The sequence below is a fragment of the Prunus avium genome, chromosome 6 (genome assembly GCF_965620075.1).
Source record: "Prunus avium chromosome 6, drPruAviu1.hap1.1, whole genome shotgun sequence".
Classification (NCBI taxonomy): domain Eukaryota; kingdom Viridiplantae; phylum Streptophyta; class Magnoliopsida; order Rosales; family Rosaceae; genus Prunus; species Prunus avium.
This window is the reverse complement of record NC_142289.1, coordinates 24,910,986-24,930,091: the sequence shown is the minus strand read 5'-3', so window position 1 is coordinate 24,930,091 and position 19,106 is coordinate 24,910,986. Positions and strand designations below refer to the sequence as shown.

Here is a 19,106-nt window from a genome sequence, read left to right as displayed (position 1 = left end):
CTTGCTTTATAGATTATCATTTGTATTCAGAAAGAAGAAAGAAAAAGACCTAAGATTGAAATTGAGAGTGCTTGTGTTTGGGGGTTGTTGAAAATTGGCCCGGGCAACTAGACTCTTGGAATGTCGACTGGGCTTTAAGAATGGAATCGCAGCCGGGCGAAGGTCTTGTAGGGAGGCCCAAATTCAGGGCTTAGTGGTGGCACGCCCCGCATCCAAAAGAAGAAGGACCAAAAACTCATTCAATCGGCCTACCCAGCCGAAAAGAGGGAAACAGCTTGTAAGTATGAGTATATATAATTATTGTTTTGTCAAAGTATGGGTATTAACAGTGACAATAAGAAATAAGCAATATAAGGAAAAGTGATAGCTGTGTTCTTGAAAGAAAAAGTATCAAAAGAGAGAACTAGAAGTCTAGAAAGTGGGAAAGATAAAGCAAAAATGAATTAATAATTAACTTGATCGAGAAAAACGTGTGTGTAAAATGACATGATAATGCTTCCCTCCTTGTCAATAAGGAGGAATTCCTCATTACCTACTAATGTGGCTTAACCACAAACTAACACTTGTAATTTTTTATTTTATTTTAAGAATGTATTTATTTCTCACTTTAATTATACAAAAGAGATTTGTGTCAAATTGTGGCTGAGCCATATTAGTAGGCACGGATAAATTCCTCCTTATGGTCAAGGAGGGAAGCATTATCCACTATACCTAAAGCCGAATGGTCAAAATAGTTTACCAGTTGGCCAGGTCTTTGAGGTATCATTTTGACAAAAACTGAACCCACTAGGTTTTACTTTCCAAATGGTCACTCTCAATTTTCTTCGTTTTGAGGCCAGAATCCAAGTAATCATTCACTTCCATCTAATTAAAGGTCTTCGTTGGAAGATTCTTCTAGCCATATTTGAAGTGCTAAATAACAACTTTTATTATGAGTGCTGCTATTTTTACCATCTGTCATATTTTCTCATTTATTTTATTTTTCTGCTTATCATGTAAATTTGAAAAAACACAATCCTATCTTTTCACCCATCATTATTCCTAAAATACCCTTTAATTGTCAATTCAAGCAAATTATTTTACTAATCACTCTCTCTTCCAGATTCGAGGAATATATATATATATATATATATATATATATATATATATATATATATATATATTTGCCAGCAAACGATAGAACATTCATTCAACAAAAGAGAACTTTAACATATGTTGCTAATGTTGGGAATAACCAAGAAGGAGGCAATCGTTCCAAGACACCAGTTTTGTGAAATTTGGACATGTTCAGCCACTAGATGGTTTCCGATGCACATACAAAAACAAGACAAATTGCACTTGTTGAGTCAATTGAAGAATATCAAACACAATACCCTCCACCAATGCATTACAGCAACTAGCTCCCCGCAAAATATCGATTAACACTTTGGAATCTGATTCTACCTCCAGCCGTTGCCAACCCATTTGGATTTAGGGTCAATAGGTGATGAAGGAGTGACTGAAGAGAGAAAGTAACAAAGTTGAATAATTTTTATGGAACTGAAAAAGAGGGATGGATGCCAGAGATAAGAGGAAGAAAATGGGTGCAGAAATTGAAGAGAGAGAGAGAGTAGAAAATGAGTTGAGGGTTAAGTCCTAGGAGTCATTTTACAAAGGGATAAAATTGTATTTAAAATTTTGAAGATAAGGTAAATGGGAAAATAAGACAGGGGTAGAAATAGCAGCACTCTTTATTATTTATTGAAATATGTACGTGTGATAAATTGATAATGTTGAATTACTTACACTTCATTATGCTCTATAATCAACACACAACGTACAACATGCTAATCTGGTATTATCTTTAAGTGTTAACTAGCCTCTCCGCACGTGCGGAGAGGCTTTCTTTTTTAAAATTTAAAATTTCTTCTAAAATTTAAAAAGATAATGGGTAGTTGTTTTCCATAAAAATAGGATCCATTATCCGAATTTCTTTTAATTTTAATTTTTTTTAAATATGAAAAAGTGTGAATTTACCATATTATCCTCATTTAATTAATAATTTCAATTCTTAATGTTTGCATTAACCAAGGACATTTTCTGGTATTTTGAATATTTCACCATTTTCTGCCTTTTGCTTTATATATATAGATTAATATCCATGTTAAAAAGAAAGTTACTATAATGGGCTGCCCGTGTGCTAGGGTATTGTGTAATTTTATTTTTGTTATCGATTGTTTTTTATTATTTAGAAATTATGGGATTGAATTCATAATTCAACAAGTCACTAGCTACAAATGACCAATACAAACTAGACACAAAGGGCCATTACAATAACGAAATGATATAACATCAAAATTTAGATAATATGTGGTTCCTCCACTAATGATCATGCAGAATCGACATAGACATCTCAACTATTAGTGCAAACTCAGAACAACCAAAAATAGATAAAGCTTGAAAAAAATCACGTCATAACAATGCAAATAAAACTCACACAAAAGAGAGGTGGAAAGCTCTCACAAAGGAGAGATGAAAAACTCTCACAAAAGGAGAGGTGAAAACTATACAAAAAACCTAAAGAGTCTTTGCGCCTTATTCCATGCATGAAGAAACTGCAAAAAGAATGGTGGTAGAGATTCGACACCGAAATGCAAGTAGAGATTTGACGCCGAGACGCATTTGTATGTGATGAGTGGAGGAAAATCATTACAAAACGAAGACAAATATGGGAAATCTTCTGTCTCTAAAAATGAGGAAAAAGACCCCAAAAAGTCTAAAAGTTGTTAATTTTAAGAAGGGTAAGTTGTAAAATAAAATTACCCAATAAATTAATTATAAGAAGGGTCATTAAGAAATAGATCCTTTCAACTCAAGTATTATATACATAAACCCACCTATTTTTCAACTTTTAAATCAAACAGAAAATTTGCATAGGATGCCACATAGGATAAAAGTCATCCTAAAATTATCAAATATTTACAATATTTGGCATCAAACCTTAGTTAGAGCAATTCTAGTGATAGGTTTTGGCCTGGGTAAAAGGGGGTCTTAACCCAGTTTGCAGCTTCCAGCAGGCTTCTATAGCTCAGGCAAGCCCAAAGGCAAAATGAGCCCAAGCTCGTACTTGAGGGCAGTAGACGTCAGTGATGACGTCAGGAATTAATTTTTTTATAAAAAAAATTGAAAAAAAAACCAAATATTTCAAATATTTTTTTTAAATAAATACCTAGCTATATTCTTTCCACACCAAAACTCTATACAAATTCCTTTTCTCATATCTCATGTGAATAGTGGTTGCCCTTGGGTTGCCATGGTAATGGGTAGAAACACAACAAGCCTTTTGCAAGGGCTGGCACTATTCACATGAATAGTAACCACGAAATTGGTACGCTATTATTTAAAAATAAATAAATAAACGTAACCAAATGTTAAAATAGGGATTAGGTGCGTCAAAATATTATGTAATTTGCTTGATTAGGGATCTGAAAAATATAAAATTTGGCCCATTAAGTGTGATTAGGTAATTTTCTTAGTTGGATCCTATTCACCGGACATTAGGCGAGAAAAGTGGTTTGGTAACTGATTTCAGTTTTCAGCTTTCAATTTTATGTGGAACTTGGAAATGAAATTTTTTTGAGGTCAAATTGTGATGTTGAGATCATGGAATGAAAGTGCATATTACAAAGAGTCCGTAGTATTTTTTGGAGTTAGAATGATTGTTTTGGTTAATTTTGGATCTATAGGTCTCGAGGTTTGGACTGGGTTCGCGGTTGAACGCAACAATCGAGTGTTTGAGTCCAAGTTGGTAGGTCCCAAATACAGAGTTTGGGTAACTGGAGTGCAATGCCTGTGTAGTGATGAATGAGAAGTTGACAAAAAAAATGAAAATGAAAACCGGAAATTGAAAACACTTTCAAGTTGCTTTTTAAAAAAAGAGTGTTTTTGAAAATTAGATTTCACTTTTTTTGAAAATGGAAAATGAAATCTATTAGCAAACATGTTTTCAGTTTTCAATTTTCATAAAAAAAATGAAAAGTGGAAAGTGAAAATGAAATGATTATGAAAGAACCTTAATTTCAATTTTCTATTAAAAGAATCGTCCGGTGTAATCATCAGGCCATGCATACATAAATATGGATTATGGAGTAGCAGCCAAGGGAAAAGAACACATGGGCGGTTATTAGTGAAAAGAAAAAGATAACGCGCAAGGGAATAACATTTAAAAAAGGGAACAACGCCAAGGCATTGAATTATTTTTTTGCGGGTGAATACTTTTTAATTAATTTTCATAATACTGATGATACACAATATTAGAGTGCTACTATTTCCATTCACATGTTCTATTTTCTTATTTATCTTAATTTTGAAATTTTAAAGACAAATTCACTCCTTCGTAAAATGACTTCTAAAAACTTAAGAGGAAAAAATGGCAACCAAACTGCCACAAATTTCTGCTTCTCTAGTCCATATAACCAAATTGAAGCATATTATTCATCTATATTCTATATACAGAGAGAACTCACTTTCTAAAATCGAGGAAAAAAAAAAAATATAAGAACCATGATAAAGGTTGGTTTTTGAGGCATTACAGATAAAATGTAATAAATAAGCTTTAAACCAAAGGACCATTTCTCGAACAAACATAATAGAATAATACAGAATGGAATAGAAAAATATTTCATTGATAAATTCAGATATGGATACTTGCCAGGATTCAAATCTACAACATGGTGGCCAAGAATCCATCTTTTGGCTTCAAATCAAACAACCCAGTTCCATGAAATGAATGAGAACCCCATTCAAATTTGGGAAATCTCTTAAAATGAGTACAATGAAGTTGGCTAAACCTGTAGAAAGAGAAAGCAACTAAGACATAGAAATATATAATTTCCAAAAAGGCCAAGACACATAAAGGAATACTTAGCAAAGAGAATTTGCTTGAATTAATAATTAAAGGGTATTTTAGGAATAATAATGGGTGGAAAGATAGGTTTGTATTTTTTTCAAATTTACATGGTAGGTGGGTAAATAGGACACGGGGTGGAAATAGCAGTACTCCAATATTATAATGGGCTAGTAGGTAGGTACCATATATAATAATTATAAGTTATTTACATTGACACGTTTAAAGTTTTTGGTATTTTCACAAAACTCCTTATATTAATTTGTCCTTTTAAAAATTGCTGATGTTATAAAAATCCGATCTTAAAATGAAAATGACTGCTCCTCCGGGATGTATGTGTAATCTAATATTTGAAGTTAATTGTCATTCTCATTTGGGAGCTTTTTTATTTATTTATAACATTATCAAATCCTTAGAATGCTAGTGAATGGTCAGGCTTGAATTAGAGACACCTTAAGCCGTGTTGGTTTTACTCCTTGTAGCTAGGGGTGTACATCGGTTCGAAACCAATACAATTTAGTCCATCTGCATCCTATCTAATATAAATTGGATTGTGATTTTTTCAATCCGATCCAATCATATTAGATATTTAAATTCAATATGATCCGATCCAATTGATATTGGATTGGATTGGATTATCGGTTTTGATAATAAAAAAAATAATAATGAAAAATTAAACATTTATACATAGATTTAATCTAATCAAACATATTAATAGACGTAGATGTAAAATATAAATGAAATACTATAAAAAATTATTTTGATTATATAATATATTAAACATAACTTTAGTAAATGACTTAAAATATTCATAGTGATTTTAACTACAAATACCTACAAGAGCAAAATAAGCATAAAACTAACTAGATTGGATTGGATGGATTTTATTGGATTCTCATAAGCAAATCCGTCATCCGATCCAATCATGTCAATTTTGAAAATTATGGATCCAATCTAATTCGCCAAATCATCGAAACCGATTGAAATTGAATTGGATCGGATCGGTCTATTGGACGGATTGAATTGAATCTTGTACACCCCTACCTGTAGCTTTAGTTTGCTTAAATTATTTCATTTACCCAAAAAAAAACATTTGGAATATCTTTTTCAGATTTTGAGTTAACTTTCCTAGATACTTATTTTTGCTTTTTAGGTTTACGTGAGTTTTGGTTTTGAGGGTATTTGAGTTTATTTAGGTGAGTTTTTTGCTATTTAAAAAAAAAAATAATTAAAATTGACATTATGAAAATAAGAAGTAAATTTGAGTTGTTTTTTATAAAAAGGTAATATAATGGATTTTGTGAAAGTAATTTGAAATGTCATGAGGTGCTCATTGATTTTGTGAAAATATCAAAAACAACATGCTGATAACATAAAAAGTAAACTATAAAAAGAAAACATAAAAAGGAAATAAAAAAAGTGATTGATCAAGTCCGAAAGCGCTAGCTTCTAGACTGTCTCTCTCTCTCTCTATTTATGTACAAGTTGAACCAAGGCTTAGCTGCAACAGTGTGGTATTCCCTGGATCACCACAGCCTTTTCTTTTCTATCAAATATCTCTCTTCAATCACTTAATCCTGTTCAGCTGTTTATAAGCTCATTAAAGCTAGCAGCAGAGGATTAAGTGATTCATGGCTACTAGTAGGAGACTAATTATTTTGTGCGTACTGGTATGCTTGTTGTTGGTTGAAGCATCGGAGGGTTCTAAGGCCAGGCACTACAAATGGGATGTGGAGTACCTCTTCTGGTCTCCGGATTGCGTCGAAAACGTCGTGATGGGGATCAACGGGCAGTTTCCGGGGCCAACCATCCGAGCCAAGGCTGGAGATATGGTGGTTGTTGAGCTCACTAACAAGCTCCACACTGAGGGAGTTGTTATTCACTGGCATGGCATCAGACAGGTATAACCTCCTTCTCTCTTTTCTTTTATTTTTAGACCAACTCGCTAAGGCAGTGTGTTCGTCTTTTGCACTCGAGTTAGATCCCGCTCCTCATTCATGTTGTTAAATGTGAAATATTTATATGTTGTTCAATGTTTTTTCAGTTTGGAACTCCTTGGGCGGATGGAACTGCATCCATCTCACAATGTGCCATCAACCCTGGAGAGACTTTTATTTACAGGTTCAAAGTTGACAAGGTAGATACTTTTTTTCTTCTTTGCTCTTTGTTTATATGATTTATGAGAACACTAATTAATTCATATATTAACGATGAGATGGTAATTAACTTAAATAATGATTACTATATGGTGCAGGCGGGCACATACTTTTACCATGGGCACTTTGGAATGCAAAGATCAGCAGGATTGTACGGATCTCTGATAGTGGACGTGGAAGATGGGAAGAAAGAGCCATTCCACTACGACGGCGAGTTCGACCTTTTGTTGAGCGACTGGTGGCACCAAAGTGTTCACCACCAAGAAGTTGGCCTCTCTTCCAAACCTTTTCGCTGGATTGGTGAACCTCAGGTAACAATATATTTTAGGCTTAATTGCTCTCATGTTCTCGGGAACTTTACGGTAGGGATAAAGTAAGACACGAAATATCAATTAAGAGGGTTCGGTGATTCACTTTGACTTCAGAGACCATAAACCATAGTTTCTGGGGGTTAACAGAACAATTATTCATCAATAATATTATTTCTTAATTTTTTAATTTTTAATTACCAAAATTAGTTCCATTTCCCCCCCCCCCCTTTTCATACAATAATGCTACAATAGACATGTATTTATCTAATATTAGTAATTCCTACCCTATTTTGTCCTGCATGGGTTTTACCTGCACTGTCTTACCCTTATAATAAACTAATAAGATAACTGGCCTGATGTACCCAATTTCAAAATAATCCTCGTAATCTGCTTCACTTTCTTTATTTTATTCACTTTCATTGTTTTATTTAATTTTCTCCTCAATTTCTTTGTTTTTTTTATTCACTTTCTTTATTTCAAAATTATGCTTTTCACAAAAGGCAAAACTACTGTGAGCCAATCCCATCATGCCAAACTTTTAAATAAAGAACCAGTGCGCTTTATTTTTTTTATCTGTTCTCTCTCTTTCATATTTTTTTTATTCGTTAGGGTGGAATATTTTATTGGGCTGTCTCTCTTAAGCGAATCGAACCCAAGTGCACTTGAGGCGGAGGAGGAGAGTTTGGCCACTGTTCCGCTGTGGTGCCACTCCATGCGCCTTTATTTTTTTTCCTTCAATTTGTCCATATTTGAGTCCCAATTTAATATCTTTTATCAAACAAGATATCATTTTTTAACATCAGTTCATTCATTCATGTTCAAACTTGTGACTAAAATATTCTGTTCTAGGGTTTTGTAAACCTCCTTCGAAGTTACTTTCAAGATTTGTTTTGGTTTTAATGTGCACATGAGTTGTCTTCATTTCGTATGATTAATAACCAATTGTGGACAAATCACCTAACATAAAAATAAGTGTACGTTTTTCCATTTTTTCCTTCTTTTTGACAGGAAAAATAAGTGATGATGGAGGTATGATCTGTACAGTCACCATCACTCATATAATTATAGAATTTTCCATGTGTTAGGTGGCTGATCATTTTCTCAAGTTTAAATTAAATATATAAAAAAAAATAAGAAAGAAGAACAAAATAATTATTATTTAAAAATAAAAAAAAACGAAAGTGTTTTTTTTTTGTTTGTTTCGTTTGGTTTTTTCTATCACTTTGAAATGCGACATGTTTTACTGCATCGTTGACAGACACTGCTGATCAATGGAAGGGGACAATACAACTGCTCTCTGGCAGCGCACTATAGCAATTCCAGTTCAAGCCAGTGCAGGCTAAGAGGAAGTGAACAATGCGCACCCCATATTCTCCATGTGCTTCCAAACAAGATCTATCGGCTCAGAATCGCCAGCACCACTGCCCTTGCTTCCCTCAACTTGGCCATTGGGGTAAGTAATAAAGAAAAATCTTATATCATGCTATTTTTTCACACTTCATTTTTAACTTTCTTCAGTTCTTGGGCTAAATTTGGAAGATATATACTTAGATTCCCTTCGCTATGCTACATATTATTATCCACCAAATTGTTTTTTGAACAAAAAAGAAAAAAATTTATAATTACAATTGGGTTTCTACAAAATATCTCATTTTCTTCTTTATTTAAAAAAGAAAAAAAAGAAATTTGAAATGTTATCAATGGGTCACAATATTGGGTGGATCTGTCATGATACCAACACGACAGTAAGGTTGACAAGTTGAGGAAAGAGAGAGAGAGATTGGTAAGACGAAAAAGTTATGGAAGGAATTATTTTGATTCTCCTGTTACATCTTTTTTTTTCTTTCCCTAGAAGCTTTCCTGCACTATGCATTGTTCATGAAAAAAGTGAATGCAAAACGGAATTGATTGGGTGGGCATATGGTGGAGACAAGTTTATGATAGTATTTGAAGTAAAATGTACCTAAGACGAATAAAAGAAGAAAAATAGTGTTATTTGATGACAGCTCAATATATCAGTGAGTGGCTTCCACGTATTACTCATAAAAGCGACAACTTCATGTTCGACTCCTCTGATGTTTCCACGAAGAAATTATTATATGGTACTAAAATAAAGTCACATCTTCGTTCGCTCACGTGTTATGAGATTAATAGACGACATATAACTTAAAATTGGGAGTAATGCATAGAATTAATATTATAAATAATGTCTAATATAATATCATATAGCTGGGGCGTATGGGTCATATCATAAAGCAATAGTTGTGGCACAGGTATTGTTATTTTTTTATTTTTAGTAAGAAGAAAACAAGTAGCACAACACATGGGTCATATCATAAAGCTGTTATTTATTATTTTTTGGGTTCTGAATAAAGCTGTTTTCTGAGTAGCTTTGTCTGTGGTGTGATATTGGACCCATGATCAGGGCACGTGATTCTTTAATTTATTTTTTTGTTTCTGATGGCGTGGGTGGTTGCTTATCATGAATTTTATCACGTGATATCTGTGCTATGGGTACCTACTATATTTTACTCACAGAAGGTAGAATCTCTAGTTGTACATGCTATGAAAATCACATGCAAACAAACACGTACTTTTTTTTTTCCAGAACACATACACACATATCCACACGAACAAAAGTTTATGAAATTTGACTAAATTTTCATTTTGGTCCATAAGTTTCAATTCTGAAGATCGATTTCGGTAGTTCGATATCTATCGCAATTCAAAAACACATTCAAATTTCGTGAATGAGACTGATATAATGTTGTTGTCTTTTATGTGTCATGTAGAATCACAAAATGGTGGTGGTGGAAGCCGATGGAAACTATGTGCAGCCATTTGCTGTGGATGACTTGGACATCTACTCAGGTGAGAGCTACTCAGTGCTCATAACCACCAACCAAGACCCTTCCAACAACTACTGGCTCTCAGTTGGAGTGAGAGGAAGAGAACCCAAAACTCCACAAGGCCTCACAATCCTAAACTACCACCCAAATTCAGCATCAAAGCTTCCAGCTTCTTCCCCTCCTGTCACTCCTCTGTGGAACGATTACAGCCACAGCAAGTCCTTCACCAACAAGATCTTCGCCTCAATGGGGTCCCCGAAGCCCCCGAGAAACTACGACCGTCGGATCACTCTCCTCAACACCCAGAACAAGCTCAACGGCTACACCAAGTGGGCTATCAACAATGTGTCCCTAACCCTACCACCCACCCCTTACTTGGGGTCCATTAAGCATGGGTTGAGAAATGCATTTAACCAGAAAAACCCACCAGAGAGCTTCTCTAATGATTATGATGTCATGAAGCCGCCCGTAAACCCTAACACAACAACTGGAAATGGGGTTTACATGCTTGGCATGAACACAACGGTCGATATCATACTTCAAAATGCCAATGCCCTAAGCGCCAATGTGAGTGAAATTCACCCATGGCACTTGCATGGGCATGACTTTTGGGTTTTAGGGTATGGAGAAGGCAAGTTTTCGACGAAAGACGAGAAGAAACTCAACCTGAAAAACCCACCATTGAAGAACACAGCAGTGATCTTTCCTTACGGGTGGACGGCTCTTAGGTTTGTGGCTGATAATCCAGGAGCATGGGCCTTTCATTGTCACATTGAGCCTCATTTGCATATGGGCATGGGAGTGGTCTTTGCTGAAGGCATCCAGCATCTCAACAGAATACCTCTTGAAGCTCTGGCTTGTGGTTTGACTGGGAAAATGCTCATGACGACAAACAACCACAATTGAGATTAACTAGTTTAATTATAGTTAAGCAGCCGTGCAATTCTAGCATTATTGTTACTGCTACTTGTTTAATGTTTATGTACTATTAATTTAATAATTTTAATATGTAATGTAAGTCGAGTCAGTTATTTTAGATTAATTTGTGGAAATCTATGAAGTATTTGCAATCAGCTTTTGATAAATAAATGGTTTATCGGCGTTTTGTTATTTGACAACGTCTAAGTAATACAAAGAATGTTCAATAAATTATATGAATAAAGGCAACATCTAAGAATCCAACTATAATATGTTGTAAAATGAATGGTATATACGGGAATATTGAGCTGCACGTAAAGTAAATGAGATACAATATTTATCGAGGTTCGGCCATGCCTACGTCATCAGAGAGCAGTAGCAGTAACTTTTTTCCCTCTTAGAGCTACAACTTTGGTGTTTACAATCTCTCTGGCTAACTGCTTTTTCCCTCTTAGAGAATTTCTCTCTGCTCTCGTTTCTCTCCCCTCACTCTTCTTTCTGTCTTCCTTCCTCTTTGCCTGGACTCTCATTTTCTTCTCTAATGGTGTGTCTTATTACAATGAAGGGAGGAAGTCCATTTATAGGGAAAGCCTCTTGGCTTCCTGTGGATATGCAATTATCTCTTCCAATATGTGGACTCCACTTCTACAACACCTTCATCATTAACTTTACCCACCGGGACAACAAGTCTTCAGTCTTCCTTTATTTCTAAACGTGTGGGCTCCACTCTAGACTTTACAACATAATATAATTTGTAGGGTGCAGTTTTCCTCACCACCTTAAATGTCACATCTCAGATCGCTTCGCCGTAGCACGATATTGTCCGCTTTGGGCCCCCTGCCCTCACGGTTTTGTTTATGGGAACTCGCAAGCAACATCCTAGTGGGTCACCCATCCTGGGATTGCTCTAGCCCAAACTCGCTTAACTTTGGAGTTCCCATGGAATCCAAACCCAGTGAGCTCCCAAAAGGCCTCGTGCTAGATGGAGGTGGGCATGTACATATAAGGCACATCACCCCCTCTCCGTTGGTCGATATGGGATGTTACATTAAATCAAGGTATATGTTTACCAATCTTGTACAAAGCTTACGACCTACCCAATAGTGTATGCAACCATGGTTAAGTTTATCAACAATAATGCTACTCTTATCACATTTTTATACCATATTATCTACTAATGCAGGGTTGGCGGCAAAAGACAGGTAAATTAGGGTCCACTATCTCCAAGTGCATGGAGAGACCTGAAAACCCTGGATTGCTATGTTTCTAGTACTACCCTGAAAATCAGAGAACTAGGAACAAAAACAACAATCTCTAAAGAGAAAGGCACGTAACACAAAGAGAGATGAAACTCCTTCGAAATGGTTCAATTATGTATTCAAAAAGTATGATTACATATTCATATTATAAAGCTGTATATAGGCCCCCAGCAATAAAGCCACGAAAATGTAACTGAAAATGGATTCATTGTACCCACAATTATTAGAAATGATAAGATAAACCCTTGATTATGACACCATTACATAAGTGCTTATTTAATGTTTAGTGCTTATGTACTTATGTTTATCCCATTGATCCATGAATGCCGAAGTCTACAAGTCTACATCATCCTCTCCTGGTTGGAGAAAATTAGCCCTCGAATTTGAATTGTCATCAGAGTCACCATCTGCATGAAAAAGAAACAAATGCTTGACATTGAATACATCCGAAGTACGAATGTGGCTAGGTAACTTCAGACGGTAGGCATTGGGATTGATTTTAGCAACAATTTCATACGGACCAATCTTTCTTGCTGACAGCTTGTTGTAGTCACCAGCTGTAAAACGATCTTTGGTCAGGACAGCCCAAACAAATCTCCCACATTGAACTCAACATGACGTCGTTTAGTGTCTGCATGCGCCTTGTATTTAAGGGTATACTCTTCTAGCCAAGTTTGAGTTAGTTTGTGCACCTGTTGCATATCCTCAATAAAACCCTCAGCTTTTCCATGAATTCTAGTCTTGCTTAGAACCGAAAGTAAATCAAGTGGGGCTCTAGGAACCAAGCCATAAACAATCAGGAATGGACGCATATCCCAGTGCTTCGGTTAACTGAACGGTTGAATGCAAACTCAGCCTTATACAACTTCAGATCCCATGTTTTGAGATTGTCCCCTACCAAGCAACGCAATAGATCGCCAAGAGAATGATTAACAACTTCATTTTACCCATCTGTCTGAGGATGATATGAGCTACTAAAGTTCAATTGAGTGTTAGCCAGCTTCCACAAACTCCTCCAAAAATGACTAATAAATTTATCTCGGTCAGAAAAAATGGGGCTGGGAAGTCCATGCAGTTTATACACTTCACGAAAGAACAACTGGGCAACTTTCAAAGCATCGGTTGTCTTCTTGCATGCTATAAAGTGAGCCATCGGTTGTCAACATTCCGGCTATATGAAGAGTCTTGGTAAAACTCCTAAAAACACAATTGGAAAACAAAAAAGAGATACGAAGAATAACATGAGAAACCTCTAAATCGCACGAAACTCATGCAGAGATGCTAAGTAAACAAGAAAGTTACCCTAAAACAATATTAACACTATAAAATTTAATTAAAAATATTTACTACTAAATATCTATTATCTGATAAATATTTATTATATTAATAAATATCAATAATTAAAAATAAAAAAAAAACACTAGGGGTCTCAAGGTCACTAATTTGGTGATAGGGGTAGATTCACAGAGGAGCAAGGATGGTCAATTGACCCCTAGAACCCAGGCATCTGTCATATGAAGGGAAAAAATTGACCCTTGCAATGTGTTTGATAAAATGCCCCAAAGGGACGCGCAGAGCCCGGCAACTTCTTTTATTTTTTTTCTTTCCTCGACGTCCGAACTACGTCGTTCCACTTAGGTTTGACATCAGACGAATACAGACGACCGAATTGGTAAAACTAACTGAAGAAACTTTGACATCAGCAACAGCAGAAAATACGTCCTCTAATAATAATCGTTTTCTCTGGTGATGTTTAAAGTCAGTCTCTTTGCTCTCTTTAGTGATCTTTCTGCACATTCATTTCTTCGTTCTTCTTTGGGCCTTCTAATTTCTACAGCTAATTGTTCCCCAAGGAACAAAATTTCTGTTCTTTTTTTCAATCAACAAAGTAGGTAGGGTGATTTTGTTCTGCCATTTTTGGAAAAGTACGAAGAATCAAGAATGGAAATAGGAATGTTATTTCTTTTGTGTTTGTTAATTATTTAAAATATCATGCAAACTAGTTAGGCAACTGGGTCATTGAAAAATCACTGGAAGCATGCTCTGCTGAAGAAACAATTATGTGCCTATTTGAAAGTCATAACAATCTTAACATGCACATTTTTTTTAATATGCTCTGGAAGGGAAAGTCCTTATTATTAAGATGATTTACATATATGGTAAACTACTTTTGATTTTACACGTCTTTTTACAAGTGTTTTTGTCTAAAAAAATTTGTGAGCTTTTACACGTTGACTCCCGGAACGAAAATTCCTCGATCCACCACTGCCTGGTGAAATATGATTTAGTTTCTTCTTCCAACTAAAATTGAATATTTACCTTGTTTTCCTTGAATTTTGTTTCCATATGTAATACTTCCTTCCTTTACGAAGGAGGAAACAGTCAAAGCTTGGAGTCGGAATACAAACCTTTATTCCATACGAGGGAAAGATCAGAGAGTTGTCGGCACCTCTATATTTCAAAGATTCCGAGTGCATGTTAATTGGTGTTGTTTTTTTTTTTTTTTCCTTTTTGAGCTCTGTAAAGAAAATATATATTTAAAATAAATCAATGGGAAGTAATTTGACACCGAAGAAATCTGTGAACTATATATTGATTGGAGGAGATACCAAAACATAAATGATTCCATTCTTATTAATTAATGGTAATTAATTTATTGTTACATCAGCAAACTAAAAAGGAAAAAGAAAAACCAAAATAAACATAGAAGCCACCAACTACTAGGTTAGGGCTAGGGCTAGGGCTAAGGCTAGGGCTAGGGCTAGGGCTAGGGCTAAGGCTAGGAGCTATGTTAATGCGAAAGGCATGGTACAGATGGCAAAGAGAAGGAAGAGGTGCCATGGGCATTGTCGCAGTAAGCATAAGACCTCTTGTTTGGAAAATCCGATTTTATGCTCACGTTGTCTATCACAATGTTTGTGCATCCGCCCCCTGCGCAGGCCAAAGTTATGGCTTTCTCATCAGTGCAAGTTCCGTTTATATTTCGGTATGTCACGTCGCTAACTTGTACCGACTGCACAATCCAAATTACACAATTATAATCACTACTCTAATTAGTTACAAATCATATCACATTGCTCTATTTAGAGAATCAATTTATTATGTTATTTTATTTCACCTTGCTTATGTCCATTGCTGAAGTAGGGTTATCGAAATAGTGCTGGTCTATTATGATAGGATTTCTGGTGTCTTCAAATGTGATCCCCTCGAAAGTGATCTTCCTAGCATATCCCGATCCGCCCTTCATTCGATTTGTACAAAAATCACATTAGTCACAAAATTAATTAAGTTACTCTCGCATTCAATTCAATTTGATTCGCATGTCTCACTTACTTCCCATGTCTTGATTCTCACTCCATTTGTTGTCCCCTTGAAGCTGCAATTGCTCACTTGCACCTCTTCCACTTGACTGTATTCTCCATGTTGACCTAGACTTCCAATACTACATACATATATACACACACATACAAATCAGTTAATTAATTAATTAATTAATAACTAAGCCATTTTCATGTAATTAAAGTGAATGAATGATTACCTAATACCATGGCCTGGTCCGCATTTAATATCCCTAATCTTGATATAAGATGAACCGCTATTGATGGCAATACAATCATCACCTATATATATATAGCAAAACAAATAGTGAACGACCAATACCACCATAAACTAAAACTAATTAAGAAAAGGTTTACCATATATATATAATTACCAGTTGCTATATGAGAAGATTGAATTGCGACTCGGGTTGATCGGGAAATATCAATTCCATCTGTGTTTGGACTGTCTTTAGGAGCCCAAATTAAGAGACCGAAAACTCGGGAGTCATTGCAGCTACAAATGCTTATATGATTTTTAGGGCTATTAAAAATTGCCAGACGACTCAATTGGAAGCCATGACATTCGTTGAAATGGAGAGCCTGCACCACCATGCATTAATTAATAAATACTAATTCTAACTAACATTTTAAACTTCAATTTTAGATGATAAAAAAAAATAAAAATTTACGGTTCGGATCATTAACATACAGTTGGTCGCTGGCATCTCTTGCTACCGCAAGCTTTCCACCAAACGGCGCCGTTTCCATCAATTCGACCTCCTCCATTGACCGATAGACCTTGTACATTCGAAAAATGAATCCACATCTCCTTGTTTGTCCATGAACCAATGTTATTCGGTGCAACAATACTCCCTTGTATCTGCAATATAGGCATCAATTATTTTTTTAGTTTTTTTAGTTAATGTGAATTATGGACAGTTAATGTGAATTATCGACATTTGTTTACCTGGAAATTTACTTTGCTAGCCCTGCAAGGCCCTTCAAACGCCACAGCATTTAACAAGAATCTTTTTCCCTTTGGTACCAGCAGGGTAAGGGTGCCTTGAGTTGATGATGCACACATAGCTCCCCATGCCTTGAGGAAGGCCTTTGTATCATCTACTTGGCCATTCCCAACAGCACCATAATCTACCACATTGAAAGTATTTGTTTTTGCTTCCCATGCTTCCAGGAAGGCCTGCTTTCAGTTGCACAATCAAGAAGAAAAAAATTCATTAGAGAAATAGAAAATTCAATGGGAAAAAATGAGAGAGAGAGAGAGAGAGAGAGAGAGAAAAAAAAAAAGTAGAACTGTGTACTTGTGGATCATATTCTTCAGTTTGGGCATTCACACTATTGAATGAATCTCTTGTTGTTGCTCCAGTCTCCCATCCTTCTGGGAAGACCTCCTTTTAGTTGCACAAACATAAAATTAAAAAGAAATGCAAATTAGATCAATGGGGAAAAAAAAAAGCAAAACAAAAATAATAAATAAATAAAAGAGGATGAAGAAATAGTGTAAATATACTTGAGAAAAACCCTCATCATAAGTTTGAGTGTTGTGATGAACAGCACCATAATCAAACAAATCGAAATCATTTGGCACGACTCTTCTAGCACTACATGAGCTGTTATGTAAAGCAATTAGCCAAAGAGTTAGGACCAAAACGGTAGCGGTAAGCGGGACCTCCATTTCTAATGGGTTTAGGGTTTAGATCGAGAGAGAAAGAAAGGCAAGGCTTTGGAGCTCTAGCAAAAACTCAGATCACAGTGAAATGTTGGTGGAATGGGAGCTATATATATAATGTGTATAGTGCATGGATGCATGTGATCAAAACAACGAAAAGTAGAAAGAAAGAAAAAAATCAATCAATCAATCAATCAATTGAGAATTCAAATTCTTTCCTCTCTTTTTTGTTCTTGTTTCTTTCTTTCGTCAACCTTAACCGAAATACTTCTTCTAATCAATCAAATTTTCCAAATTTTCCATGTTGAAGGTAGAATTGCATCTCACTAAAAAAAAAAGAAAAAGAAGGTGCAGTAGTCATGTTTTTTAAGTTACAAAACTGATTTTCGTGACATTAGAGGATTGGTCAATGACTTTAATTGCTCCTTACCATTATTGAGGAAGATTTTTACCAAATAATAAAAATATTAGAATTGTAATATATAAATATTTGACTTCCAATACGTATCTTACTTTTCAATAAAATATTTATTTCCCAGTATGTTTTCATCTTCCAAAGCCATCTTATCTTCTAACCCCCTGCCAAGCCACTCTTTCTCATCTCCCTCCACTCCGCAATCACTTTAGTTCCACCCCCAGCTTTTTTGTTGATGTTTAAAGAAGAGAAGAGTAGTAGTTTTTTGTTCTTCTTATCGTCTACATGGATTTTACGAAGCTTTTTTCGGCTCAAAACTTACATCCATTAGATCTTCTGTATTGACTTGTGAATTTGTTTTTTCTTACATCAACTATATCAGTGATGTCTTTTTTTAGGTTTTGAATTTTGACAAAACTCTGCTGAAGAACAAACCGATGCAAAATGATATAGAATGGCAGGGATGTTGCCTTAGCAAGGAAATACAGATGTTTTAGCAGATGTTGTATAATGTGTATTTATTAATGTTTTATTGGAATATGAAAAGGAATTTCAAGTTTGAATTATTTTTTGAAAAATAAAATAAGATGGTCTGAGACTCTGATGGGCATTTTCCGTACATAAGCAAGCAACCCTACGAAAGTTCAACATTATGGCAATGATTATAGAAGCGTTGATTTATAAAACGTGAAACTAGATGAGCTCCAAATATTATGGCAATGATTTATTTTTAATTAATTAAATGCATATTCTATTCTATGTTTAGTTGTTGGAAAATTAATTTACTTTATTGATGATTGATGATTACCAGAATTTATGGTTTATTGATTCTGTAGTGGAATACATTTATTGGCAATGTTTTTGTTTTAGTCGACCATTTGTCGTTGCATAATGCATTAAAAGGAAGTGTACCAGAAAATGGCAAATCTTCAATCACATTTATTATCCAAATTAGCCATAGTTTTTGTTTTTTTTTTTTAAAACGACCGAATTAGAAATTGCAAAAATTGTATACACTGAAAAAATAATGCTACTCTTATCATATTTGTATATCACATTCTCGTACCAACTTATGTGGCAGATGAGGTGGACAACCACATCAATTAAAATTAATTTAACATTTTCTTTTCTTTTATGATTTATTGACACTTTTTAATTGATATGATTGTCCACTTCATGTGCCACATAAGGTGATATGAGAATGTGGTATACAAATGTGGTAAGAATAACATTACTAATACCAAAATAAATAAATAAATTGTAAAAATGTCTGTGATAAGCCAGTCAGCTCCATTTTTTTTGTTTA

The 19,106-nt window shown here is 35.0% G+C and overlaps 2 protein-coding genes across 2 annotated transcripts; one reads left to right on the top strand and one right to left on the bottom strand.

The window, feature by feature from the left end:
* Positions 1-6,347: 6,347 nt before the first annotated feature.
* On the top strand, positions 6,348-11,243 carry LOC110746201 (L-ascorbate oxidase). The gene is made up of 5 exons (XM_021946412.2): positions 6,348-6,786; positions 6,930-7,022; positions 7,140-7,352; positions 8,611-8,805; positions 10,145-11,243. The coding sequence occupies exons 1-5, from the start codon at positions 6,517-6,519 to the stop codon at positions 11,105-11,107; spliced, it is 1,734 nt and encodes a 577-aa protein (XP_021802104.2). The 5' UTR covers positions 6,348-6,516; the 3' UTR covers positions 11,108-11,243.
* Positions 11,244-15,169: 3,926 nt separating this feature from the next.
* LOC110773779 (putative polygalacturonase At3g15720) lies at positions 15,170-16,854 on the bottom strand. Its single transcript, XM_021978302.2, has 7 exons — positions 16,666-16,854; positions 16,408-16,578; positions 16,091-16,298; positions 15,917-15,998; positions 15,712-15,820; positions 15,497-15,619; positions 15,170-15,391 (listed from the first exon to the last, which is right to left on the bottom strand). Exons 1-7 carry the CDS (start codon positions 16,780-16,782, stop codon positions 15,170-15,172), a joined length of 1,032 nt encoding a protein of 343 aa, XP_021833994.2. The 5' UTR covers positions 16,783-16,854.
* Between the last annotated feature and the right edge of the window lie 2,252 nt (positions 16,855-19,106).